At 45.5% G+C, this 27,804-nt stretch overlaps 1 protein-coding gene across 1 annotated transcript in view; it reads left to right on the top strand.

The window, feature by feature from the left end:
* Positions 1 to 27,804, top strand: part of LOC103114541 (phosphatidylinositol transfer protein cytoplasmic 1) — a 142,160-nt gene extending 114,356 nt beyond the window's left edge. The window contains exons 4-6 of the mRNA XM_007524235.3: positions 8,170 to 8,325; positions 12,176 to 12,239; positions 27,384 to 27,804. Coding sequence (XP_007524297.2) covers positions 8,248 to 8,325; positions 12,176 to 12,239; positions 27,384 to 27,700 — 459 coding nt within the window. The 5' untranslated portion in view covers positions 8,170 to 8,247 and the 3' untranslated portion in view covers positions 27,701 to 27,804. The remainder of the gene's footprint in view (positions 1 to 8,169; positions 8,326 to 12,175; positions 12,240 to 27,383) is intronic.

Raw genomic sequence — 27,804 nt, 5'->3', positions numbered from 1 at the left:
AGGGAGAGAGAGGGGAAGACACCTGCAGCCCTGCTCCACCACTCGCAAAGCTTTCCCCCTGCAGATGGGGACTCAGGGCTTGAACCTGGGTCATTCTTTGCACGTTGTAGCATGTGTGCTCAACCAGGTGCGCCACCACCCAACCCTGACTGTTTTTTCTTACTTTGCTTTATTCTGAGGCCTCCATCTGGGCATTCACTTCTGATGCTGAGTCCCAACTAGAGGATTTCTCTAGGAATTCCTCCTCCCTTACTTCCCTCCCACTCTCTGAAAGTGAGTCCTTAATCACAGGCCACGGACGAGGCTTCCTAGATGGAATCAGCAGCTGTAAATATGACAGCAGACTTGCAAAAACGCAGAACACTGTTGCCATAAAAAGCCCAATTGTTAATTGCTTCTTTGGCATCTGGCTATAACCAAAACACCCTCTCACTGTTTAGCATCAGAAGTAAATGTAGTGGAAAGAACATTGGCCTAGAAATAGGGAAGCCTGTGATTCTGGTCCTGGCCCTGCTTCTGAGCACCTGTGGCTTGGGGGCAAAATAGTTCATCTCTCTCAGGCCTGTGTCCTACGAAAAGCAAGAACTTGGGGCCCAGTGGCGACACGTTCAGTAGACAGAGTGCACGTGTCTCCATGTGTGAGAAGCGGATGCCAGCTTCAGTCCCCGCCTGCAGTGGGGACTCTTCACAAGGTGGAGTAGTGCTGGCTGCAGGCGTCTCTCTGCCTCCCTCTCCAATCCTCTCTGTCTCTATCAGAAAAAAGAGAGAGAGAGAGAAAAGAAGAGCTGGGGAGACATCATGGTTCTGCAAAAGGCTTTCCTGCCTGAGATTCTGAGGTCCTAGGTTCAATCCCCAACACCACCGTCAACCAGAGCTGAGCAGTATTCTGTTTACTGTCCCCCTCTCTCCCTCTCCCTCTTTCCCTCTCTACCTCTCTCTCCCTCTCTCCCTCTCTCCCTCTCTCTCCTTCTCTCCCTCTCTCTCTCTCTCTCCCTCTCTCCCTCTCTCTCTCTCTCTCCCTCTCTCCCTCTCTCTCCTTCTCTCCCTCTCTCTCCCTCTCTCCCTCTCTCCCTCTCTCTCCCTCTCTCTCCTTCTCTCCCACTCTCCCTCTCTCCCTCTCTCTCCCTCTCCTTCTCTCCCTCTCTCCCTCTCTCTCCTTCTCTCCCTCTCTCTCTCTCTCCCCCTCTTTCACTAATACATAAATAAAATAAAATAAAATAATAAAAGGAAAAAGGGGCCTAGGTGGTGGGACACCTGGTTGAGCGCACATATTACAGTGAGCAAGGACCCAGGTTTGAGCCCCCAGTCCCCACCTGCAGGGGGAAAGTTTTGTGAGTGGTGAAGCAGGGCTGCAGGTGTCTCTCTGTCTCTCTCCCTCTCTATCACCCCCTTCCCTCTCAATTTCTGGCTGTCTCTACACAATAAATAAATGAAGGTAATAAAAAAAGGGGGGGAAGTAGCTATCCAGAGCAGTGGAGTCATCATGCAGGCATCAGGCCCCATTGATAACCCCAGTAGCAAAAAGAAAAAAGAAAAGAAAGAAAGAAAGAAAGAAAGACAGAAAGAAGGGAGGGGAGGGGATGAATGGAGAATATAAAACATATCATCCCATCCAGCTGAAGAATGCTGTTCTGAGTCTTGGAAACGCAGTGCCCTTCTCACCCCCACCCAGCTCTTCCTAAAACTGGATTTCACAGTAGCCCCAAGCGATCGCATAATGTTGTGGTACAGTCAGGAGCGGCACATGGCACTGAGCATCTGCACAGTGATCTCTGCGGCAGTGCTGGTCCCATCTTACTCAGAACGCGAGTTTGCCGTGAGGCTCCATGACTCTCAGCCCCTCGGAAACGCAGCCTGCCGGGACTTCACTCCCACAAGTGCAAAGTTGCATTTCCTTCTCGAAGCTTGGAACGTCCATGAAAATCTGGAGTAGGTGCCACCTCAAACCCAGCAGTGGGTGGCTAGAGAGACAAGCCGAGGCTGGCCCCGGGAAGACAGGGTGAAGCGCAGCTGAGTCTCCCAGAGGCCTCTGCCATCAGAACCCCCCAGGCCCCCACCCCGGATGGGAGAGACGCAAAGGCAGCCAGGAGATGGGGCAGCTCTGGTGTCACCCCCCTCCCCTCCTCTGGGGGTCTCACCGCCTTGTCCTGTTGCTTGGGATCTTTGCCTCATCGACAGCTGGGTTGCCAGGAGCTCTGGCCTCTGCCTTCCTTTGCTCGCTGGCTCTGCAGCTGACCTTGGTTTACTCGGCTACTAACTCAAGTAGCATAACCTCCATTCAGGCTCGGGGGGAGGAGGGGTTGCCTTGGCAGTGCTCTGCTTGGTCCCCAGGAGAGCCATGACTCTGGAGTTTCAGAGTGGTGGTCCACATACTATTAACTATACTCAGCGCTTAGCTCTCGTAGGGAAGGACAGATGGGGAAGGAAACCAGACTTCCCTGTCTCACTTCAGCTCCTCGGTTTTAATTCACGGCAACTGCTTGACAGGTATAAATGGCCTTGTTCAGAACTTGCAGACATGTGGCTTATTGTAAGGACTTCTTTTGGGTTTTTTTTTTTTTTTTTTATGGCCCGGGCGCTATTGCACTTGGTAGAGTGCGCACGTTCAAATATGAAAGGGCCCAGGTTCAAGCCCCTGGTCCCCACCTTCAGGGGGGAGCTTCAAGAGCAGTGAAACAGGGCTGCAGGTGTCGCCTTTTCTCTGTTCCTCTCTACCTCCTTCCCTATCAATTTCTCTCAGTCTGTCTCTATCAAATATTTATTTTAATGTTATTACTTTATTTTTATTTTATTTATTTTATCTTTATTTCTTTAGTGGATAAAGACAGCCAGAAATTGGGAGGGAAGGGGGAGATAGAAAGGGAGAGAAAAAGAGAGACACCTGCAACCCTGCTTCACCACTTGCAAAGCTTTTCCCCTGTAGGTGAGGACCGGGGGCTTGAACCTGGGTCCTTGAGTATTGTAACATGTGCACTCAACCAGGCGTGCCACCCCCAACCCCTCAAATATTTATTTAAAAAAATAACTTACATACACACACTTTATTGGGGGTAAATGATTCACAATACAGTTGTTGGACATAAGTACAATCTCGCTTCTCCTTGTGACAGGTGTCTGCGAGATTATTTATTGTAAAAACTTCTGGTATCTAAGTGGTCCAGGAGGTGGCACAGTGGATAAAACACTGGACTCTCAAGCAGGAGGTCCTGAGTTTGATCCCCAGCAGCACATGTACTAGAGTGATGTCTGGTTCTTTCCTCTCTCCTCCGATCTTTCGAATAAATAAATAAATAAATCATCTTTTTAAAAAAGAGCCTTTGGTGTGCTCCATGAGAGGACAAAGCCGTGTTCATTCTCCTCATCTATGGGGACCTAGTTACTGCATCTGTTTTTGTGTATTGCATCTGTGTTGTGAGCTCTGGCTAAAAAACAGCCCGCCCCAGAGTTTTGTGACTTGAAACAACAGTGCATTCTTTCTCCCAGTGGTGCAATCTTCACTGGCAGGGCAGATCATCCGTTCCCGAGGGCATGTGCTTGGGCTGAAATACCAAGTTACTTTTTTACCCAGCTGGGGTGGCTGAGTATCACTCCTCTGTCTAGGTAGGGTCTTCTCAGGGGTAATCAGACTAGACATGGAAGCAGCTTCCAGTCTCTAGCTTCCCTCCCCACCCCATCTTTCCTGTATCCCTCAAGGCAGGGAGAGAAAGGCACCAACACCCCACTCACCCATCTGTGGCATTCTCTTGGTGCTGTCCATGGTGCTCCTGTGTGGTGCTGAGGAATGGACTGCGGAGCCCCAGTGCATGGTACGAATAGGGCTGCACTGGATTCTAGCTTTCTTGAATCTATGAGTGGCACAGTGGTTCTCCTGCCACATTGTATTGGTCAGAGCAAGTCACAGGTCACTCTAGATTCAAGGGGAAGGGAAATGCCTCTGCTTCATGGTGACTGAGGGAAGAAATCCAGCAGAGGAAGGCTTAGTGAGGTCCATGCTGGAGATGATCACTGTCTTCCCGTAACACATCTGTTGATTTACTTTTCTTTTATTCTTGATGATATTGGAACACAGGACAGACAAAAAAATGGTCTCGTTGCCTTCAATGTCAACTCTTTCTTTTTTTTAAATATTTTTATATTTATTTTTATTTATTCCCTTTTGTTGCCCTTGTTGTTTTATTGTTGTAGTTATTATTGTTGTCGTTGTTGGATAGGACAGAGAGAAATGGAGAGGGGAGGGGGAAGACAGAGAGAGGGAGAGAAAGACAGACACCTGCAGACCTGCTTCACCGCCTGTGAAGCAACTCCCCTGCAGGTGGGGAGCCGGGGCTTGAACCAGGATCCTTATGCGGGTCCTTGTGCTTAGCGCCACCTGTGCTTCTTCTTCTTCTAGCGTTTGCCCTTCCGTAGCCAGTCAACAGCGTCAGGTTGAAAGCTGTCAGGAGCTGCTTGTTGCTGGCTTTGAAAGTGACTGGGATCCATGTGGATTCAGTTGGCTAGGAAGGATCGTCAGTTTCCCCAATGAATGGGGACTCACGGGATGCACCACGAGAAGGTCGATCCAATGCATCCCACCACCTGCGCTTAACCCTCTGTGCTACAGCCCGACTCCCAACTTTCTTTTTTTAATATTTATTTATTTATTTATGTATTCCCTTTTTGTTGCCCTTGTTGTTTCATTGTTGTACTTATTATTGTTGTCTGTCTTCGTTGTTGGATAGGACAGAAAGAAATGGAGAGAGATGGGGAAGACAGAGAGGGAGAGAGAAAGACAGACACCTGCAGACCTGCTTTACCACCTGTGAAACGACTTCCCTGCAGGTGGGGAGGTGGGGGGCTCAAACCAGGATCTTTATACCGGTCCTTGTGCTTTGCACCACGTGCGCTTAACCCGCTGCAACCCTTTTTTTTTTTTTTAAGATTTTATTTATCCATGAGAAAGATAGGAGGAGAGAGAGAGAGAGAGAATGAACCAGACACTCTGGTACATGTGCTGCTGGGGATTGAACTCAGGACCTCATGCTTAAGAGTCCAGTGCTTTATCCACTGAGCCACCCATTTCAGGATGCTGGAAGTCTGACCATGGAACTCAAAGGCTTCATGGATTTGGTTTGGGACATGTGATAGGTCTAATGTCTGTTGAGCACTTGTTACGGGCCCGATCCTATGCCCTTTCCATCCACCATGTTACCATCTTTTCAGGCCTGTGCATTCAATTCAAATGGAGATTCTGGGCTGGTTTAGGAGAGAAAATTATAGCTCAGCAAAGCTGGCCCTAGGTTGGAAATGCCACCTGTACTGAGATCACCAACTCTCCCAATTGATGTCATCTCTCATTTAAGGCTTTACTCAATTTGGACTGAAAATGTCATGGGTTCAGATAGGGAGAGGGGAGGGGATAGGGAGATAGCATAATGGTTATGCAAAAGTACCTCCATGCCTGAAACTTTGAGGTCCCAGGTTTAATCCCCAGTACCACCATAAGCCAGAGCTGAGCAGTGCTTAGATGAAAATAAAAAATTAGAGTGCACATGTTACAATGTGAAAGAACCCAGGTTCCAGCCCCTGTCCCCACCTGTAGGAGAAAGCTTCTTGATCAGTAAAGCAGAGCTGCATGTGTCTCCTTTTCTCTCTCCCCTCCCCTCTTGTTTCTCTCATCTATCTCTATCCAAAAAATAAAATACCTGTAAGTGTCTAAAAAATAGTTTGTAGGCTTTCATTCAGAAAAAGTACTTTCTGGTGAACCAGAGGAGTTGCCCACTGAGTAGGGCACTGGCTTTGCCCTCCCACAACCCAAGTTCAAGTCCTGCTACCACGTCACCAGATAGGAGTACCATGATGCGGGGTCAGCTCTGGTGCCATGGGGTGGGGGGCTAAGAGAGAGAGAATGAAAAGGCAACCCAAGAATGGTAAAATCATGCACATGTTACACACACACACACACACACACACACACACACACACACACGTTCAGTATTTATTAAGAAGTAGTAGACCATGGTAAATAACTGTGTCTGCTTTTTTAAAAAAAAAATTTATTTATTTTGTTATTAGATAGAAATTGAGAAGAGAGGGGAAGATAGACAGGGCAAGAGCTACACACCTGCTGTCCTTCTCACCACTTGGGAAGCTTCCCCCTGCAGGGGATTGAACCTAGGACGTTACACACTGTAGTGTGTGCACTTAACCCGGTGCACCAGCACCTGGCCCCATAACTGTCTTTACTTTAAGCAGCTTACTTTAGTCACCTGCCAGTGCTGTCCCTGCGGCCGTCGGGTGTGAGTGAAGAGGACCAGGGCAGTCCCAGCTCATCCAGGACTCAGACCACTGGCTCCCTTTCTGCACAAGACCCACAGGTCTCTCCAGGGAGAGGAGCCCCTCATTCTGCTTCATCTGATGGGCTCTGCTATGTTTTCCCTCCAACCCCCACCCCCACCCATGAATGGGGTCAGGAATTCCAGTAGAGAGACCCCCAACGTAGGACAAGACACTGGGTCCCAGAGCAGAGTCTCCTTTGTGATAATGACAATAATAATTTAAAAAAAAAAAACAGTTACAAACACGGTTTCACCACTTTGGGACACTTTTTTCATCCAGAGAACCACAGAGAGGGGGAGACACCATAGTATAAGATCTTGCTTGTTGCGCAAAGCACAAGGACCGGCATAAGGATCCCGGTTCGAACCCCAGCTCCCCACCTGCAGGGGAGTCGCTTCACAGGCGGTGAAGCAGGTCTGCAGGTGTCTGTCTTTCTCTCCCCCTCTCTGTCTTCCCCTCCTCTCTCCATTTCTCTCTGTCCTATCCAACAACGACAACAACAATAATAACTACAACAATAAAACAACAAGGGCAACAAAAGGGAATAAATAAATAAAATAAATAAATAAAACAAAAAAGATCTTGCTTGTTTCATAGCATTTCCCATGTGGTAGTGGGGGCTAGAGCCAGTGTCCTGCCCATGACAGCGCAGGCACCTTACCCAGTGAGCTATTTTTCCAGCCCCAGCCCAACTCCTGAGCTGCTGGACTATCTTTTTTTTTGCTTAATAAGATTTATTGCTTCTAAGAACAGGAAAAAAATTCAATGCACTATCATAATTCCAGCTTTACACTACTTTGTTGTATGCTTTACATTGGGTGCTAGTTCTCCCCCGCCAAGAGAATTAGATCAGGCCTGCTAATTTCGCGGCCAGAGTTTCAGAGTTCCAGAGTTGGAGAGAGTTCCTGAGTTCCTGAGTTCGAGAGTAAGAGAAGGTTCCTGAGTTCCAGAGTAAGAGAGAGTGCTTGTGCCGCCGCAAAGAGACAGCAGAGTTGTTTGGTGATTAGTTTGTCTTAGTTTATGAATCGTTGTTCCTGAATAAAGAAATACAGCTTCCCTGCCCAGCCGTTGTCTCCGCGTCTCTGTTACCTGCCCATGAAGCTATCCCAGCCAACAAGAGCCTCCGAAAATTTTAACAACACTACTGTTTGAAGATTTAAGTAGATATGCTACCTTTTTACCACTTTCCAACATTATAGTATATCTTTTCAATTGTGGTGCCTTAAGATTTAATCCTCTTGGGGGCTGAGCGGTAGTGCTGCGGGTTAAGCGCACATGGCACAGAGTGCAGGGACCAGCCTAAGGATCCCAGTTCGAGCCCTCAGTTACCCACCTGCAGGGGGTCGCTTCACAAGTGGTGAAGCAGGTCTGCAGGTGTCTATCTTTCCCCCTCTCCTCTCTTGATTTCTTTCTGTCTTATCCAACAACAACAACAATAAATAATAAGGGCAACCAAAGGAAAAAAATGGCCTCCAGGAGCAGTGGATTTATAGTACAGGCACGCTCGCGAGCCCCAGCAATAACCCTGGAGACAAAAAAAAAAAAAAATTAGTCCTCTTAATTAAATGTGCGTATTGGTGGTTTTTAGTACATTCACCAGGTTGCACAAACACCACCACTACTGACTTCTAAACTCTTCCCAACAAGAAGAGCCTGTGCTAATTTGTAGACACTCCCCACTCTTCCTTCCCTCAGCCCCTGGCAACCACCAATCTCCCCCACCCCCTTACTCTCTCTTTCTCACTCTCTTGCTCTCCCTCTGTCTCTTTCTGTCTCAATTTGCCTGCTCTTGGTATGTCATATAAACCATGGTTAAACCTTTAAATTGCTACTTCTTTGCTATATTTTGTCCAGGATCCTAAACACTTCAAGTCAGAGAAGACAGGACGGGGCAAGTTAAGTGAAGGCTGGCGAGACAGTCATCAGCCTATCATGTGCTCCTACAAGCTGGTGACCGTCAAGTTCGAGGTGTGGGGGCTTCAGACCAGAGTGGAGCAGTTTGTACACAAGGTAAGTGGACAAGTGCAGTTCCTGGGATGTCTCCTGTCAGCTGCGGTGCAGGCGCACAGGTGCTAAGCCAACGCAAGGTAACTGCATGGAGTGAGCATTTGTCTTCATGAACATGCACTGAATCTCCTCCCACTGAGAGGTGTGTACCCTTCACCTCTCATCCCTTCACTCCACCAGTGTTGGGTGAGTGGATTTGGGAAGCTGACTCCCTCTGGCATCAAAGTTCCAACCAGAGGCACAGTGTTCACCCAAAGGATGATCTCAACTCAAAAGATCTTGCAAATATATGCACCAAAGGTAAAAGACAGAACAGAAAATCCCAGGAATGTCATTAGAAGGGGCACCTCGTACTTTGTCCATGACATACGTCTGATACAGAAGAGTCGCTGGCAGCCATAAAACACCAGTTTCAGCTGTGTTCCTGCCTTGACTAGTCCTGTTGATCTGGCTCCATTCTTTCTGCTGGGGAGGCTTCCCCCCTGCAGGTAGGGACCAGTGAACTTGAGCCCTGGGTCCCTGTGCATAGTAACCCCTGCACTTTGCCAAGTGTGCCACTGCCCCAGCTCCTGATATATGTTTCTTTTTCCACTTAAAAACTGGTAAAAGGGGGCCGGGTGGTGGCACACCTGGTTGAGCACACATGTTACAATGCACAAGGACTCCAGTCCGAGCCCCCGATCCAAGGCTGCCGGTGTCTCTCTGTCTCTTTCCCTCTCTGTCACCCCCTTCCCTTTCAATTTCTGGATGTCTCTAATAAATAAAATAAAGATAATAAAAAAAATTAACTGATTAAAAGAATAGCTTACTAAAATTCTGTGGGAACACTGGTATTTAACATTTTCTTTTGTTGTTGTTACTTAGATGAATTTTTTTTTTTTGACCAAGATTGGTGGTCAGCAGACAATAAAATGAATAAACCTGGGATTTAGGTCAAGGGAATAGATCATGTGACTCATGGTTCTAACAGATAGTTGGGACACAATTGAGAGCATTGGAGTTTTTATTTATTTATTTATTTATTTATTCCCTTTTGTTGTCCTTGTTTTATTGTTGTGGTTATTATTGTTGTTGTCATTGTTGTTGGACAGGACAGAGAGAAATGGAGAGAGGAGGGGAAGACAGAGAGGGGGAGAGAAAGACAGACACCTGCAGACCTGCTTCACCGCCTGTGAAGCGACTCCCCTGCAGGTGGGGAGCCGGGGGTTTGAACCAGGATCCTTATGCCGGTCCTTGCGCTTTGTGCCACCTGCGCTTAACCCACTGCGCTACCGCCCGACTCCCTGGAGTTTCTTGAGTAGAAAAACATGCCAACCCTCTGTTGAGTCTGAGAACCTATCCTGCCCAACCAGAGCTGAGAATTAAGTGAGACAGACAGGAACCAAGCTTTGGATCACCTGTTCTCCTGCTCTGTCCCAGCTACAAACATGAGACAGAGTCGAGGGCCCACAGTAAATATTTCTAGCCTGAGCTCTTTGTCTCAAACTGTACCTTTCTTGACTTTCTACAATATCCTCTCTCTCTCTCTTTAATCTATGTAATCTTTTACTCAGGTCACTACCATGCTGCATTTTATTAGTTTCTCCTCTCACAGAGCATATTAATATTTCACAGGTCTAGTCATGGCACTTGTTTGGTTGATATGTGTGTGTGTGTGTGTGTGTGTGTGTGTGTGTGTGTGTGTGTGTGTGTGTTCCCTTCCAGATGGCTTTGGCTAGTTTAGTGAATCTACCCTTAAAACACCTGTGAAGTTACTCTCTAAGAATGAGCATTCCTGTTGCCCACTTCCAACTGAAGTGTTAGCAGAGTCCCAAAACACACCTGCTCAGGCATATGAGTCACTGATGAGTATCTGTGGCTCCTGATTGCTTGGATTTAAAGTGCCAGTGATGCCTTTCTCAAAGCACCTTTGTTTTTGTTTTTGTTTTTTTTTAAGAATCTATTCACAGTTGAGTGGCAAAAAAAAAAAAAAAATGTTGGAAAGCCAGCCATTAGCACATTATTGAGTCCTTGTTTCCAGCAGACAGCTGTGTTGTGCTTAATGTAATAGGGCAGATCCACTGATGCTTCAGTGCTGTTCTTTTGATTTCCATGAATTTGACATACTCAGCACTCAAGAGTGTGTGGCTCGTATTGTTTCTTATTTTCATTACATGTTTCCGCCTTCCAAGTCATAAAAGCCTTGCTTGATTTCCAAGGGCCTGGAGTAATAAACACTTCATTACAAATGCTTCCCTTATTTCTGCAAACTCACCAAATTAAAATCTTTCATTTACTGAAACATGCATGAGCCTTCCATGAAGGGTTTTTGACAATTGCTGGATTTGTTTGACAAAAAGAAAGAAAGAAAGAAAAGAAGAAAGAAGACTGGTAGGAGGGGACTGTGACTACCCAAGAAAAGTAAGAAGACATATTTAGAAGGGCTAAATAAATAAATACATCCTAAGTGGGATACCATGAAATATGAGTAATATTAAACACACAAAAGTCTAGAGACATATACCATTTTCCTTTGTCTTCACGATTGCCATTATTGTCGCAACATGAAACAGTTTTAGGGGCCAGGGGAGGACGCAGTAGCAGAGGGCATTTCTGCACACACTGGGCCCTGGCTTTCATCCTTAGCACTGACACAACTTCACTCCATTTGTCTCCAGGCAAGTCTGTCACACCCAGTAATAAGCTGTGCTCAAACGCAGGTGTCTTGCTTCGTCTCTTTCAATAATAGTCGACTCACCTGCTCTTTCTTCACCCTTCTGCTACTCAAAAGTCAAGCCTAAGAGGACATGTACTTATTTTGTATCCTATACCATCATTTACTAAACAAAAAGTAACCAGTATTTAAAATATTTTGGGTGGAAGTTTTGTTTGTTTGTTTGAAATATTTATTTATTTTCCCTTTTGTTGCCCTTGTTGTTTTATTGTTGTGGTTATTACTGTTGTTACTGATGTCATTGTTGTTGGATAGGACAGAGAGAAACGGAGAGAAGAGGGGAAGACAGAGAAGAGGAGAGAAAGATAAGACACCTGCAGACCTGCTTCACCACTTGTGAAGCGACTCCCCTGCAGGTGGGGAGCCGGGGGCTCGAACCAGGATCCTTACACTGGTCCTTGCGCTTTGCGCCACATGCGCTTAGCCCCCTGCGCTACCGCCCGACTCCCTGGGTGGAAGTTTAACACTCTGTGTAGAAGTGACTTTCTTCCAGAAGAAAAAAAAAAAAAAGTTCTTGGTTTCCAATACTTACGTGAACCACCCTTCTGCAAGTGAAAAGTTGGCCCTGTTTTAGGGAAGGCTAATTGAAGAGGTCAGTCTCCAGCTGGTCAGTCTAGAGCTTCCTCTGCACAGCTGCCCAGTAGGGTCCCTAGCTCAGCTTCCAAGCAAGATGAAGAGGAATTTACAGCCAGTACATTTGCATTTTGGAAAGGGAAGCCGTGGGTTGGGGGGCAAGTGGTGGCACACCTGGTTGACCGCACATGTTACAGTGCACAAGGACCCAGGTTCGAGCCCCTGGTCCCCACCTGCAGGGAGAAAGCTTCGCGAGTGGTAAAGCAGGGCTGCAGGTGTCTCTCTGTCTCTCTCCCTCCCTCTCTATCACCCCATTCCCTCTCTGTCTCTATCCAATAAATAAAGATAATAAAAAAATGTTTAATTGTTTTTTTTTTAAAAAAAAAAAAAAGGGCAGTATGTAAGCCAGTGTACTATCTGTATATCAGCCTGAAGGTGTCATTGTGAATGAAGCAAGTGAAAAAAAAAAAATCTAATTGCCAGGACTTCTAAAACTGGAGATCTTTCTTCCAGAGAGTTTTAATCCAAGGTGATCGTATTTCAAACCTCCTTCTTTTACTTTTTTAGGTCGTTCGAGATATTCTGCTGATCGGACATAGGCAGGCTTTCGCATGGGTCGATGAGTGGTACGGTAAGTCGACTTCCTCAAAATAATTTGTAGAGCCGCTAGATAACATGTCACGTTGGGCTTCGGCTATGACTGAGAAAGACAACAACAAAGGCTGGGCTACGACTTCCTGTTTGGGAAAAAGGACTGTCCACAAAGCATAGTGAAAAAGCGACATAATGGTGAATGCTGGGGCCGAAAGAACCACAGTGCTGGGTCACTGACTGCGCGACAGTGCAGCACAACAGTGCGTTTGCTGTTTGCGTGCTTGGCAGTCCAGGGCTTTCTAATGCTCTGTTGGGTGGGTTTCAAACCCATCCTAATGTAGCTCAAACTCTGATTCAAGATCAAAGCTGTCTGATGCATCATATCAAGTCAAAGTAGCCCTTTGATTCAGAGAATGCTTGAAACACTCACTCTACCACTATAAATAAATAAATAAGAATTCTGTGAGAAGTCAAGGGAAGAGACGTGAGCGCTTCCTTAATTCTGACACTATTGTTTTGGGAATTTTTTCCCCCGAGCTTTGGGAAGAGTTCAGTAAATTCTGCACGTTTCCAGTAGATGAAAATGAGGTTTGCTCCATCTTACGATGGATGGCCCACTCTCCCCAGATCCACAACACTGTAGTTTTGTCCACGTGAAGCCTGTATGTTCCCAGAATCAGTCATCAGAGGCTTGTGCCCTTGACTTTAAATAGAAACAAACATGTCCAAACGGCGACTTGGGTTAGATGTGATTGCCTGGTGAAATGCCCTTCTCCTTGGCCTTTCCCTAAGTCACACTGAATTTATTGAGTACAGCCGAGACTGAATTCTGGTGCTTTTCTGTCACTGCTTCGCCAATCCCCTCTCTCTCTGAGCAGAAGGGATCAGATTTAAAGTGAAACTGCACATCGGGCTGAATGGCAAAGACGGTGGTTATTGTTAGTGCTGTTAGCTGCATCTGAACCCCATTTTATAAAAGACATGGTTCTGTAGACTCTGGGGTCTGACTGACTGAGTTTTTGTCATTTTTCTTTTCTTTTCTCTTCTTTTCTTTCTTAATAAGAGAAAACCAGACCGGAGAACCACTCAGCTCTGGCTTCTGGGAGCTTATGGGGATTGAGCCTAGCACCTTGTGCCTCAGACATGAAAGGCATTATCATTATCATTATTATTACCATCATCATCATCGTCATCGTCATCATCTTTATTTTTTTATTGGATAGAGGCAGCCAGAAATCAAAAAGGAAGGGGGGAATAGAGAGGGAGAGAGGCAGAGAGACACCTGCAGCTCTGCTTCAACACTCATGAAGCTTCCTCCCTACAGGTGGGGCTTGGGGCTCCAACCTGGATCTTTGCACATTGTAACTAACATGTGCTCACCAGGTGCGCCACGCGCCACTGGCCCCAACATGAAAGTCTGTTGCATAAACATTACGCTCTCTCCCCAGCCCTGTCTTTTGCCATTTTTCCAGATCTACTTCTGAAGAGAAAAATGCATCTTCCTGGGTTTGTCAAAATGCAAATCCCTGGAGACATTCTTCTGAAAGATGATTTGCTCTTTCTAATCAAACTCCCTCCCCTGAACCTGCAAGATGCTGTTCACATGCAGGCAGTGAGCTGCCCCCCCCCCATGGTATCTCTCTCTCTCTCTGTTTGTTTGTTTATTTATTTTTATTGCCACCAAGGTTATTGCTGGGGCTTCGTGCCAGCACTACAAATCCACTGCTCTTTGTGGCCATTTTTTTTCCTATTGTTTATTTATTTATTTATTTATTTGATAGGACATAGAGAAATTAAGAGAGGACAGGGAGATAGAGAAGGAGAGCAAGATAGAGTCATGCAGACCTGCTTCGTTACTCATGAATTTTTCCCCTGCTGGTGGGGAGTGGGGGCTCAAACCTGGGTCCTTGCACTTGGTGATATATGCACTTACCTGGGATCTCCAAGAGCTGTCCACTTGTACTTTTGTCTTTTGCTAAGGACGTAGGAGAGTCTCTTGTGATTACATCCTAGCATTATCTTCTGTCCCCAGGTGCACTTTTCTCAGCTTCTTAGAGGGAGCATAAGCCTGCTGGTTTAAAACCTGCTCCAAGTCACTCTCACAGTGCCTCTGCCACCAACACGAAGGGAACACCCAAAGGGTATTCAAAGAATAGGCTCAGACTGGTTAGAGGTTTGGCAAGTGAACGGGTCCTGAAGTAAAGACCAAGTCAGTAGGCACTTTCATAGTGCCAGAATGCCACAGACAAATTTTTAGAAAGGACTATTGAAAAAGATAGCTGGACTCTGATTTAAGGTGCAGACACTGCAAGTGTGTTGATCAGAAGAGAAGGTTTGAATAGAAGCAGGATATAGAAAGAGGGAAAAACTCTGGGTGGGTTGGGGCAACAGCATAATGGTTATGCAAAAAGCTTTCATGCCTGAGGCCCCGAGGTCCCAGACCGCAAGATTTATTTACTTATGTATTTATTAACACAAAATAGAGTGGAAGGCGCCGAGATGCCTGGTTCAGTCATCCATGGGACCGACCTTTAGCTAGAGTTGAGCAGTGTTGGGGGGGGGGGGTGGACATGGATATCCAGGAAGTGAACTGCCAAGGCACAGGATGCCCCCCCCAGCTGGGTGTAAGGAAGAAACTGAAGGACTCAGTCAAAAAAAAACTGGGGGAGTCGGGCAGTAGCACAGCGAGTTAAGCGCACATGGCACAAAGTGCAGGATCCCGGTTCGAGCCCCCGGCTCCCCACCTGTAGGAGAGTCGCTTCACAGGCGGTGAAGCAGGTCTGCAGGTGTCTCTCTTTCTCTCCCCCCTCTCTGTCTTCCCCTCCTCTCTCCATTTCTCTCTGTCCTATCCAACAATGACAACATCAAGAACAACAATAATAACTAAGGAGATAAAACAACCAGGGCAATAAAAGGGAATAAATAAATAATTTTTTAAATTTTTTTTAAAAATTGGGGGGCCGGGCGGTAGCGCACATAGCTCAAAGCTCAAAGACCAGAGTAAAGATCCCGGTTCGAGCCCCCCGGCTCCCCACCTGCAGGGGGGTCACTTCACAGGCGGTGAAGCAGGTCTGCAGGTGTCTGTCTTTCTCTCCCCCTCCCTGTCTTTCCCTCCTCTCTCTAATCCAACAATGATGACATCAATTCTCTCTGTCCTATCCAACAATGATGACATCAATAACAACAATAATAATAACAACAATAAAACAAGGGCAGCAAAAGAGAAAAAAATAAAATATTTTTTAATTTATTTCTTTACTGGGGAATTAATGTTTTACATTCAATAGTAAATACAATAGTTTGTACATGCATAACATTCCCCAGTTTCCCATATAACAATACAACCCCCACTATGTCATTCATCATCTTTCATGGACCTGTATTCTCCCCACCCACCCACCCCAGAGTCTTTTACTTTGGTGCAATACTCCAATTCCATTTCAGGTTCTACTTGTGTTTTCTTTTCTGATCTTGATTTTCAACTTCTGCCTGAAAGTGAGATCATCCCATATTCATCCTTCTGTTTCTGACTTATTTCACTCAACATGATTTTTTCAAGGTCCATCCAAGATCGGCTGAAAACGGTGACGTCACCATTTTTTACAGCTGAGTAGTATTCCATTGTGTATCTAGACCACAACTTGCTCAGCCACTCATCTGTTGTTGGACACCTGGGTTGCTTCCAGGTTGTGGCTATTACAAATTGTGCCGCCAAGAACATATGTGTACACAGATCTTTTGGGATGGATGTGTTGGGTTCCTTAGGATCTATCCCCAGGAGAGGAATTGCAGGGTCATAGGGTAGGTCCATTTCTAGCCTTCTGAGAGTTCTCCAGACTGTTCTCCACAGAGGTTGGACCAATTGACATTCCCACCAGCAGTGCAGGAGGGTTCCTTTGACCCCACAACCTCTCCAGCATTTGCTGCTGTTACCTTTTCTGATGTATGACATTCTCACAGGAGTGAAGTGGTATCTCATTGTTGTCTTGATTTGCATTTCTCTGACAATCAAAGACTTGGAGCATTTTTTCATGTGTTTCTCGGCCTTTTGGATCTCTTCTGTGGTGAATATTCTGTCCAAGTCCTCCCCCCCCATTTTTGGATGGGGTTATTTGTTGTCTTGTTGTTAAAATAAATTTTTAAAAAAAAATCTCAGACTATTACAAGGCGCCCAAAGCAAGAATAATAAATATGCTGAGGGAAGAATGGAAGGCCCCCAGCCCTGGAGGCCTTTAAGCACAGGACACCTACCTATCGGGTCGGGCTAGGTGGCATCTGAACAGCTGGTAGTGTGCTGACAGCTCTTTGTGAGGGTAGAAGAACAGATGTGGTTAGTGCAGGGAGGCCGGCAGAGAAGGTTCCCCCCATGGAGACACATTCCTCTCCCAACCCAGACAAGCAGCCTTTTCACTGAGCACCCCCACCCCGGCTGAGAAGCACTCCCCCAACAATAAGAGAAGGAACACTTCTGGGGATCACTGCTGGCAGCGTGTGCGTGTGCGTGTGCGTGTGGCCCGCTTAGCAGCTTGGAGGGAAAATTGCCCCTTCCTCACACAGACAGACAGACAGACACTCGATCCTATCAGATGAATGGAAGTGGCCCCACCCACCTCCCCAGCGCCTATGTTCAGCCTGGTCAAGATCATTTCTTTTTTTTTTTTAATTTTTTAATTTTTTAAATATTTATTTATTCCTTTTTGTTGCCCTTGTTGTTTTATTGTGTGGTTATTATTATTTTTGCTGCTGTTGTTGTTGGATAGGACAGAGAGAAATGGAGAGAGGAGGGGAAGACAGAGAGGGGGAGAGAAAGGCAGACACCTGCAGACCTGCTTCACCGCCTGTGAAGCGACCCCCCTGCAGGTGGGGAGCCGGGGTTCGAACCGGGATCCTTATGCCGGTCCTTGTGCTTTGCGCCACCTGCGCTTAACCCGCTGCGCTACAGCCCGACTCCCTCTCTCTCATTATTAAATGAAAATCGGATAGTCCAAATGTATAAGACAGTCTGTATCCGGAAGACACCAGAGCACCTCTCTGGCGTCTGCCTGCTGGGGGTGGAATCCGGGGCCTCACACATTCCAGCTGTGTATTCTACCACTGGCCACCCCCCAGTTGCAGAGTCTGTGTTGGAACAAGACCTCCAGGTGAGTCTGATACTCACTCAGGTTTAAGAACAAATGGTTTCTAACATGAACTGTAAACCTGATTTGATTGCAAAGATGGTTTAACTCAGTCCAGGCAGTTAGACTCAGAATGATAGATGTCTTCAAAAACAACTCTGACACCTGGTGAGAATTAGAAAAAGGTGCCCTAGGGGCCAGGTGGTGGCACACCTGGTTAAGCGCACACATTACAATGCACAAGGACCGGGTTCGAGCCCCCGGCTCCCCACCTTCAGGGGAGTTACTTCACAAGTGGTGAAGCAGGTCTGCAGGTGTCTGTCTTCCCCTCCCCTCTCGATTTCTCTCGTCCTGTCCAACAACAACGTCAGCAATGACAACAACAATAATAACCACAACAATGATAAACAACAGGGGCAACAAAGGGGAAAAAATAGCCTCCAGGAGCAGTGGATTCATAGCGCAAGCACTGAGCCCCAGCAATGACCCTGGAGGCAAAATTAATTCCTTAATTAGTTAAAATGAAGAGAAGGAAAGAAAGAAAGAAAGAAAGAAAGAAGAGTCAGGCAGTAGGGCACCTGACTCATACATTACCACACACAAAGAGCCAGGTTCAAGCCCCCAGTCCCCATCTGCAAGAGGGGAAGTTTCACTAGCAGCGAAGCAATGCCACAAGTGTCTGTCTCTCTTTCTCTCTCTTCTCTCCCCTTTCTTTCTCAATTTATCCCTGTCCAAATAAAAAATAAGTTTAAAAAGAGACAAGAAGGGACGGAGGGAAGAAGGAATAAAACATAGGTAGGGCCCACGCCTTGCTGTACACGGAGCCCGGGTCCAGCCCTGGGGCCACACGGCGCCCTGGCACGTTCAGCTCCAGGGCCGACGCCAAGCACTGGCTCCCCCTCAGGGAAGTGCCCTTCCCCATCCCTTTTCTGGCCATACTGCTCTTAGGTCCGTGTGGAGGCTCCAACTTAGTGCCTCACGCATGCTGAAGTTTTAAACTAATTAAAGACAAATAATGATTTACTAGAGAAAAGGAAGCTGCAAGACCTCGCTCCCCACATCCAAAAAATAAACAAATAAATTTTTTAAATGACTTTTTTGTGTGTAGTGGGCTTCATAATGAATAGGTGTATCGAGAAATTTCTTTAACTTTTATACTTTCAGCTTAAAATGATCTCAGTCTTCATTGCAGGTGTAAGTGTGTTTAAGACATTTTGATTGCAGCCATCAAATCAAAGTGATTAGATTGAAAAGAAACTGTTATCATTGTTAATGAAGATGGGTTTGTTTTCATTACAAAGTGCTATCTCTTTATTGCTTCCTAGTTACTTCTGTTTCCGAAAGGAAGCATGCTCTGTGCTTGGCCAGATTGCTGCTTGGCATTCACATTCTCCCATTGCTTGTGGGTAGCATTTGTGATTGACAGTTCCAGCGTGTGGGGGAGGTCATTAACTAAGTTAAGTAGCCTAGAATTGAGTATGCAGCCGTCCTCCCTCCTAGCCCCAGATCACACTGGACTCAATCATAAATCTCCGGCAAACCCTCACACCGTACGCATGAACTGATGTCAAACCCTGGGGCTCCAAGATGCCAACGTCAATTCCCAGTCCCCAGCACCACCAGAAAGAACTAAGCAGTGTTCTGGTAAAAGAAAAAGAATAAGGAGGGGCCAGGCAGTGGCACACCTGGTCAAGTGCACACATGACAGCGTGCAAGGACCCAGGTTCAAGCCTCCAGTCCCCACCTGCAGGGGGAAAGCTTCACAAGTGGTGAAGCATGGCTGCAGGGGTCTCTCTGTCTCTCTCTTCTCCTTCCCTCTCAATTTCTGACTGTCTCTATCCAATCAAGATAATTTTCAAAAAATTTAAAAAAGAAAAGAAAGGAAGGAAGGAAGATGGTATAAAATGACAAGAAGAAACGGAGCCAAGACAGACATATCTTTTAATTACTTTGTTCCCCCAGAGCACTGCCTGTTCTGGTTAATGAGGGTGCTGAGGTTTGAACCTAGGGCCTTTGTTACCTCAGGTATGAAAGATTTGTTGCATAACCATCATGCTGTCTCCCCAGTTCCAAAGCAACACAATTATTTAAAATGAAATTAATTGTCATTTTTACCCCTTGCACATACAAAAGATAAGTGATTCTTCAAGGTTTTTGGGGGTTTTTTCTTTTTGTTGTTTTTTTTTATCAGTTGGATTAAGACGAGGGTTTTGCAGCCTCAGCACCATTGACATTCAGACCAGACAGTTCTTTCTTGGTGTGTGTACGGCATGGGGGGTGGGGGTTCTTGTGCATGATAGGATGCTCTGTGGCACCCCCGGCTACTGCCGCCAGACACCAATAGTACCCCCACCTCAGCTGTGACAACCAAAGAGGTCATAAAACAGCTCCTATTGAGAACCACTGAGTTAGGAGACGGATATCCTGAAATGCTGAAGAACTCCAGACTTGGGCCCAAGCTCCTAATGTCATGTACCACTTTATTTATAGATCCGTGTGGGTGGAAATAGTGCCAGCCGTCAGCCAGCTGGCAGGCTAGACTTGAAGTTCAGTATAGACCTGCACTCCTCACACCATGTATTCTGTGCAGAAGCTCAGCGCCGTGTGAGCATTGCACCAAGTCTCACCTGCCCCACAGAACATCATTTCTCTGCTTTGGACATCACGTCTCTTATAATAGCAATGAAAGTGTCCTTTCTATTGTTGAATGCATTGACTTAAATAATCTCCAAATCTGTTTTTGAAAGGTGCATGGAAGGTAAGTATTAAACCACACAAACCTGACCCCTGTCCCTGAAGGGATCTTCTAATGGTGTCTTAGGAGATCCCAGGCTGTGGCACACATGCTAACACGTTCTACCTAGCTAGCTCACTTTATAAGAATCCCCGCTAGATAATCTCCACTCTTCTCCATTCTAAGATGACTTGACTTCCTTTTCCTCACTGCCCCTTTGGCTGGTTAGCTAACTTTATGATCCACTCTTCATAAAGTTACTTAATCCCCTGCTTCGTAAGCCTCTCTTTAGCTTCTGCTAAGCTACCATCTTTCCCTAAAGTCTCTCATTGAAAGTGTGCATTTAATAATGGAAGTTGCCAACATCTCGACCTTCTTTCAGATATGACAATGGAGGATGTTCGGGAATACGAGAAAAACATGCATGAACAAACCAACATAAGAGTTTGCAATCAGCACCCCTCCACTGTGGATGGCATAGAGAGCCATGCCCAAACAAGTGTATGTAGAATTTTTAAAACATGTTGTCCACCTTTTACCAAACGTACACATAAACTGATCTTTGAAATAATGTAGATACTCAGTTCTCAAGCTTCCACCAAAAAAAAAAAAAAAAAAAAAAACTAGTGAGATAGAGGCTCTTGGTTAAGTAGCTGAGCTGGGTCTGAATTGGACAGTGTTGACTCTTGCTTCCAAGACTTTTCAATTCTTTGTAGCCACTTGGCTGAGGGGTTGTTTCCTTCATAAAGCCAAGAACATGGAGAGTGAAAAACAGCATTTTGGGATACTAAATGAACAGGCTGCACCATCAAGGGACAGAAGGTAGAAAATGAATGTCAGAGGAAAGCTAAAACATCAGGCCTGCAACTTTCACAAATCTAGGTAATACTGAGTTACTCATGCAAGAAGCCATCCTGGCTCATCTGCTATTTTCAGTTTCTCTACATTGCTTGGAAATGCTTTCTCGGGCACTCTTTGGTTGTTTTAGCCTATGGGTTCCTTCTCTCTAAGGTTCCTCTCTGATGGGACACATGCAGGTAGGCAGTGAGAGCCTGCTGAGCTGGGCCCTGCTGGGACTGAGATAAGCCTCTGAAGTCTCCTGGGACTTTGTCACATGACAAACGAGAGAGTTAGCTGAGTGATGCCTGCCAGCGTCTTGGGTATAGCATCTCCCAATCATCCATGCTAGTGCGGAGACACAAATATCAAAGATAAATGGAATCCCTGAGTCAGTTATCTGAATCATCGGCCAAAGCTGTGACGTCTGTCTTTGGGTACTAGCTCACGCCTGGCAAAGAGCTGACCTCATGTTTGGTAGCCCAGACTCCAGAATAATACAGATTTTTTTTTTTTTAAAGATTTTATTTATTTATTCATGAAGAGAGAAGGAGAGAGAGAGAGAGAGAGAAAGAACCAGACATTACTCTGGTACATGTGCTGCCAGGGATTGAACTCAGGACCTCATGCTTTAGAGTCTGATGTTTTATCCACCGCGCCACCTCCTGGACCACCAGATTATATTTTTTTAATTCATGATTTAGTTGGTTTTTTTTTTAAACAACAATAACAGAATGAGAGATGTTATACATGGCTGCTTTCGAACTGTGAGGAAGGCCTTCCTGCAGCCCTTTGGAAATGTTTGGAGAAGTGTTCCGAGCATGCCTTTGGGGTGTGCTGCGCCAGGCTCGTGTGCGTGCTGCTATTGAAGCATGTGATTGCCTCCAGGTGGGAGTGGCCCCAGCTTTCTCCCCCACCATTTGCATGCAGTGATTAGATTTGCAGAAAGCTGTTTTGATGAGGCTTAACTGGGGTGTCCTCCCCGTGTAAACACCAGTTCCAATGGGACATGCACCCTCCCCACCCTGCTGTAAGATGAGAAATACGTGGCATGGACGTTGCTCTTGAATTTCTGTCATTTGCAGTTACTTTTTCTTTGGGGAATTTAGGCTGCAGCTGTGGAAGCATGATGAGATAAGCCAGGGGGAGATGCTGCATGCCCAGAGGACACTAAGCATGGCCTGTCTTATTCTAAGGTCAGATAGCTTAGAGACTAAGGCTTTTTTTTTTTTCATTTTGTTTTAATGAGAAACATACAGAGAGAAACATACTATTTATGTGGGGGTTGAACCTGGGACCTCAGAGCCTCAGGCATGAAAGTCTTTTGCAGAACCATGACGCTGTCTCCCCAGTCCTAGGCTAAGGGTCTTTGCTTGGTTTTCTTTCTGTTTTATTGTAAATATTACTATTAGAAAATAAACTGGGGGGGCAGGGCAGTAGCACAGTAGGTTAAGCGCACATGGCACAAAGCGCAGGGACGGGTGTAAAGATCCGGTTTGAGCCCCCGGCTCCCCACCTGCAGGGGAGTCGCTTCCCAGGCGGTGAAGCAGGTCTGCAGGTGTCTGTCTTTCTCTCCCCCTCTCTGTCTTCCCCTCCTCTCTCCATTTCTCTCTGTCCTATCCAACAACGATGACATCAATAACAATAACAATAATAGCTACAACAACAAAACAGCAAAGGCAGCAAAAGGGAAAAAATAGCCTTCAGGAGCAGAGGATTCATAGTGAAGGCACCAAGCCCCAGCAATAACCCTGGAAGTGAAAAAAAAAAAAAAAGACAGACAGACAGAAAGAAAAGAAATTCAGTAGGTACACAGTGGTACCAAGATGGCTCTCCCTCTGGGAAAATTCTTACCTTCTCCAACTGCAATTCACAGCTGTCCCCGTGGTTTCAGTATAAGAGAAGTCCATGTCCTTAGAATATATGAACTGGGCACTTTAAATGCTTTGTGATTTCATCAGATTGGGAGCTAGTCTTCCCACTGTGTTCTTTTTTTAATGTCTTTTTTATTTTTATTATCTGCATTTACTGGAGAGAGACAGCTAGAAATTGAGAGGGAAGGGGGAGATAGAGAGACACCTGCAGCCCTATTTCACCACTTGCCAACCCCCTGCAGGTGGGGACCAGGGGCTCGAACCCGCAACTGGAGTCACATACTGTAACATTTGCACTCAACCAGGTGTGCTACCACCCAGGCCTCCCCATTGTGTTTTTTATAAATATTTTATTTATTTATGAGGGACATAGGAGGAGAGGGAAAGAGAGACCCAGACATCACTCTGGTACATGCGCTGCCAGGGATCAAACTCAGGACCTTATGCTTAAGAGTCCAACACTTTATCCACTGCGCCACCTCCCGGACTGGCCCATTGTTGTCTCTATAATAATGAAAACCAGTTGAAATCAAGAAATTGTGTCTGTCATTAAAAAAATTTGCGGGAGTCGGGCTATAGCACAGCGGATTAAGCGCAGGTGGTGCAAAGCACAAGGACCGGCATAAGGATCCCGGTTCGAACCCCGGCTCCCCACCTGCAGGGGAGTCGCTTCACAGGCGGTGAAGCAGGTCTGCAGGTGTCTGTCTTTCTCTCCTCCTCTCTGTCTTCCCCTCCTCTCTCCATTTCTCTCTGTCCTATCCAACAACGACAACAACAATAATAACTACAACAATAAAACAACAAGGGCAACAAAAGGGAATAAATAAAATAAATATTTTTTTTTAAAAAATTTGCATGGGTTCTTGATAAAATTCAAATCATCAATGACAGTAGGGCCTAATTAGATTAAAATCACGCAAAAAAAAAATCTACGAACTTGAAAATAAGAAAATAACAATCTCCTTTTCAACCAAGGAGCAGTTTCCATGCTGTTAAGGAAGGAAACTTCTTTTTTTTTTAATATTTATTTTATTTATTTATTCCCTTTTGTTGCCCTTGTTGTTTTATTGTTGTAGTTATTATTGTTGTTGTCATTGTCGGATAGGACAGAGAGAAATGGAGAGAGGAGGGGAAGACAGAGAGGAGGAGAGAAAGACAGACACCTGCAGACCTGCTTCACCGCCTGTGAAGCGACTCCCCTGCAGGTGGGGAGCCGGGGCTCGAACCAGGAAGGAAACTTCTAAAGAGACTCTGAAAGAGAAAATAGAATCAAAATTCTGTACTCTGTATGACTCCTGCCCCCTGCTGGAGGTGTGAAGTACAGCACTATATTCAGCCACCTGTTCAAAAAAGTCCGAGTTTTCCAATATTATTACAGGAGAATTCACTTGAGAATTCTCTTGAGAGTCTTGTTTCATTTGGAAGTAAATACCTCTCTTTTTGAAAGCTTTTTTAAAATATTATTTGTTTATTTATTATTGGCTAGAGACAGACAGAGAGATGGGAAAGGAGAGAGACCTGCAGCCTTGATTCACCACTCATGAAGCTTCTTCCCCTGGGGCTTGAACCTAGGACCTCAAGCACTGTAATGCATGTGCTTAACCCGGTGCACCACTGTCTGGCCTTGTAAATACCTCTTTTTTGGAAAACTTAATCTTTAACTTAATTTCTTAGTTTGTCTAGTAGTCTTAGTATGCTTAAAAAGTGGCAAGTTTATAGGTACACATTTTGCTGTTATTTTAAATTTTATATTATTATCAACATTTTAATAATTTTTAAACTTTCCTTGTAAAAACTTTTTTTTTTCTTTTTGCCTCCAGGGTTATCTGGGGCTCGGTGTAGGCACCATGAATCCACCGCTCTTGAAGGCCATTTTTTTTCCCCATTTTTATTGGGTGGGATGGAGAGGAGCTGAGGGGCAGGGGAGACAGAGGGGAGAGAAAGACAGACACCTGCAGACCTGCTTCACCGCCTGTGAAGCGACTCCCCTGCAGGTGGGGAGCCAGGGGCTCGAACCGGGATCCTTACGCCGGTCCTTGTGCTTTGTGCCACCTGCGCTTAACCCGCTGCGCTACCGCCCGGCTCCTAAAACTTTTTTCTTTCAAAAAAATGTTAGTTATTGTTCCAAGAAAATTCTCTTAGAGTTTTTTTATTATTATTATTTGATTTAACATGGATTAACAACATTGTAAGATTTCAGAAGTCTCTCTCACTCACACACACAGACACACACGTCACAACACCCAGCACCAAAGTTCCTGGAGCCCTTCACCTTTGTCGCCATGCCCACTCCACTTCCTCAGATAACAACATCATAGTTTTCACAGTCCGAGAGTCAGTTTATGTGGCCCGGGAGGTGGCTTCGTGCTTATATAAAGCCCCGGGCTCTCCAGCATGAGTTCCGAGTTCAATCTCCAGCCACACGTGTCCCAGAGTAAAGTCTGGTTCTCTTTCTTTCCTCTTTTGATTAATAAAATCTTTAAAAAGAGAGAGAGAGTTGGGAGTCGGGCAGTAGTGCAGCGGGTTAAGCACACGTGGCACAAAGCACAAGGACCGGCTTAAGCTCCTGGTTCGAGCCCCCGGCTCCCCACCTGGAGGGGAGTCGCTTCACAGGTGGTGAAGCAGGTCTGCAGGTGTCTGTCTTTCTCTCCCCCTCTCTGTCTTCCCCTCCTCTCTCCATTTCTCTCTGTCCTATCTAACAACAGTGACATCAATAACAATAACTACAACAACAACAAAACAAAAAAAGGGCAACAAAGGGGAATAAAGAAATAAATACTTTAAAAAGAGTTTAGTTATTGTTATATTTTTTTACAAGCTCATCTATTTTTGTGATCTGTTTTCCAAATATATTCTGCTCATTTTTACTTATTTTCACGTAACGTAACACCTCCTGTTCCATTGATTTTTATCCCAAACAACACAGTGCCATCTCTTAATGGCCCCCAAGGGATATTCATTGAGTATATATCCCATGTTTCTTTATCCGGACATCTGTCAACAGGCATTTGGGAATTTGACTTTTTAAAAACAATTTCCAACTGCTCATGTTATACTACCTATTATATGTAAACGAATAATTAATCCATGCTGTGAATATTTACCCCACAGTTCACATTCCCAAGATGGCTGTGTGGGTTCCATGGTAGTTTACACAGACAGTATCACCTAATGGGTCTCTGGGGAGCTAAAACAAATACGAAACAATCCCTGGGCGGCAGATTTCACCTTTCCTCCCATGGCAAACCTGTAGACTCAATGATTTTCCTTGCGGAAGCTGTTAACCTGTTTTCCCTACTAACAGCAAATAAGAATGGCAAAGATACCAGGGGTAGCCAGACTGAGAATAGTTAATAATGGAGCAAGAAGGACCACCAGAGTCCCGAGAAAAAAGTCATCATTGTCATGTAGCCGTGATGTATCTGTCCGAAAAATGAGCTGGGGTGACGATTCAGTGGTAGAGTAGAAAACATGGCCAGCATGCATGAGGCCCTGCTGTCTGTCCCCAGCACCATGCAACAAGGAAGGAAGGAAGGGGAGGAAGAAAGAGGGAAAAAAGAAGGAAAGGAGAGAGAAAGGAAGAAAGAAAACAGAACTTCATAACTGGTGAAGTTCCCTGGTCTTTCATTCACATAAGCAAGTAATTTAATAGTGGTAAGTGTATACATACATTAAGGAAATATTTACATTTTTCAGTTGTCAGGGTATCACTTTTTCAGCTAGAGAGAAACTTTCAGATAGAGAGAGACGGAGAGGGAAAGACACCACAACACTGAAACTGCCCCAGGTGCCGTGGGGCCCAGGTTTGAACCTGGGTCTGTCCTCTGCATGACAAAGCAGGCACCCCCCTGGTGAGCTACCTTGCCGTCCCTATACTGATGTTTTTTAATTTTCTTGAGAACAATACAGTAAGGGAGTTGGGCGTTAGCACAGCAGGTTAAGCACACGTGGTGCAAAGTGCAAGGACCAGCGTAAGGATCCCAATTCGAATCGCTTCACAGGCAGTGAAGCAGGTCTGCAGGTGTCTGTCTTTCTCTCCCCCTCTCTGTCTTCCCCTCCTCTCTCCATTTCTCTCTGTCCTATCCAATAACGATGACAACAACAATAACTACAACAGTAAAACAACCAGGGCAACAAAAGAGAATAAATGAATATTTTTTAGAAAGAACAATAAAGAAATATGTAGGCATTAGAAACACCACATCACCTGACAACACCCTATCTGAAGCACAGGACAGTCTGGGTCAGGGTGTCTCTGCCCTGATTCCCTTCCCCCTTATATAAAGAGGAAATACCCAGGTCTAATAGTGACCCCAGTACCCATCACACACACACAGTGCCTGTCTGGTTCTATATACTCTCCTGATAAATTCTTACTCAGAATACTTAAAAGTATTTACTGAAGAGTGCTTAGGAAAACCTTGGATGAATATTAATAGGCAGTGTTTTTAAAAATCCGTTCAGGGTTTAACATCTCAATGCTGATTTGGCTTTAGAATCTATAGAGACCCCTCAGAGTCTGATAGGGTTCCTATAATCCCTTTAAAACCATCGAGAGGAACCCATTCGCATCTCTTCTAAGTAACTGCTCATTTTTCTTCTCCTTTTTTTTTTTTAAGACATGACAATGGATGAAGTACGAGAATTCGAACGAGCCACTCAGGAAGCCACCAACAAGAAAATTGGCGTTTTCCCACCTGCGATTTCTATCTCCAGCATTTCCCTGCTGCCTTCTTCGGTCCGCAGTGCCCCTTCTAGTGCTCCGTCCACACCGCTGTCCACAGACGCTCCGGAATTTCTGTCTGTTCCCAAAGATCGGCCCCGGAAAAAGTCTGCCCCAGAGACTCTCACACTTCCAGACCCTGAGAAAAGAACCCCCTTAAATGTACCTGGTGTGTACCTCTCAGATAAGCCTTGCCAGCCCAAGTCAGAGTAACTCCATAGGAATATTTCCTGGAGTTTTATATTTTCTTTTCTCTTTTTTTGTTTGTTTTTTAAAGGATCTCCTGATAAAGAAAAAGTCTGTTTTTGTCACCCAAA

Source organism: Erinaceus europaeus, chromosome 12 (genome assembly GCF_950295315.1).
Source record: "Erinaceus europaeus chromosome 12, mEriEur2.1, whole genome shotgun sequence".
In the NCBI taxonomy this organism is placed as follows: Eukaryota; Metazoa; Chordata; class Mammalia; order Eulipotyphla; family Erinaceidae; genus Erinaceus; species Erinaceus europaeus.
Note: the sequence above shows the minus strand (reverse complement) of the source record. Positions and strands in the feature narration are given on the sequence as shown.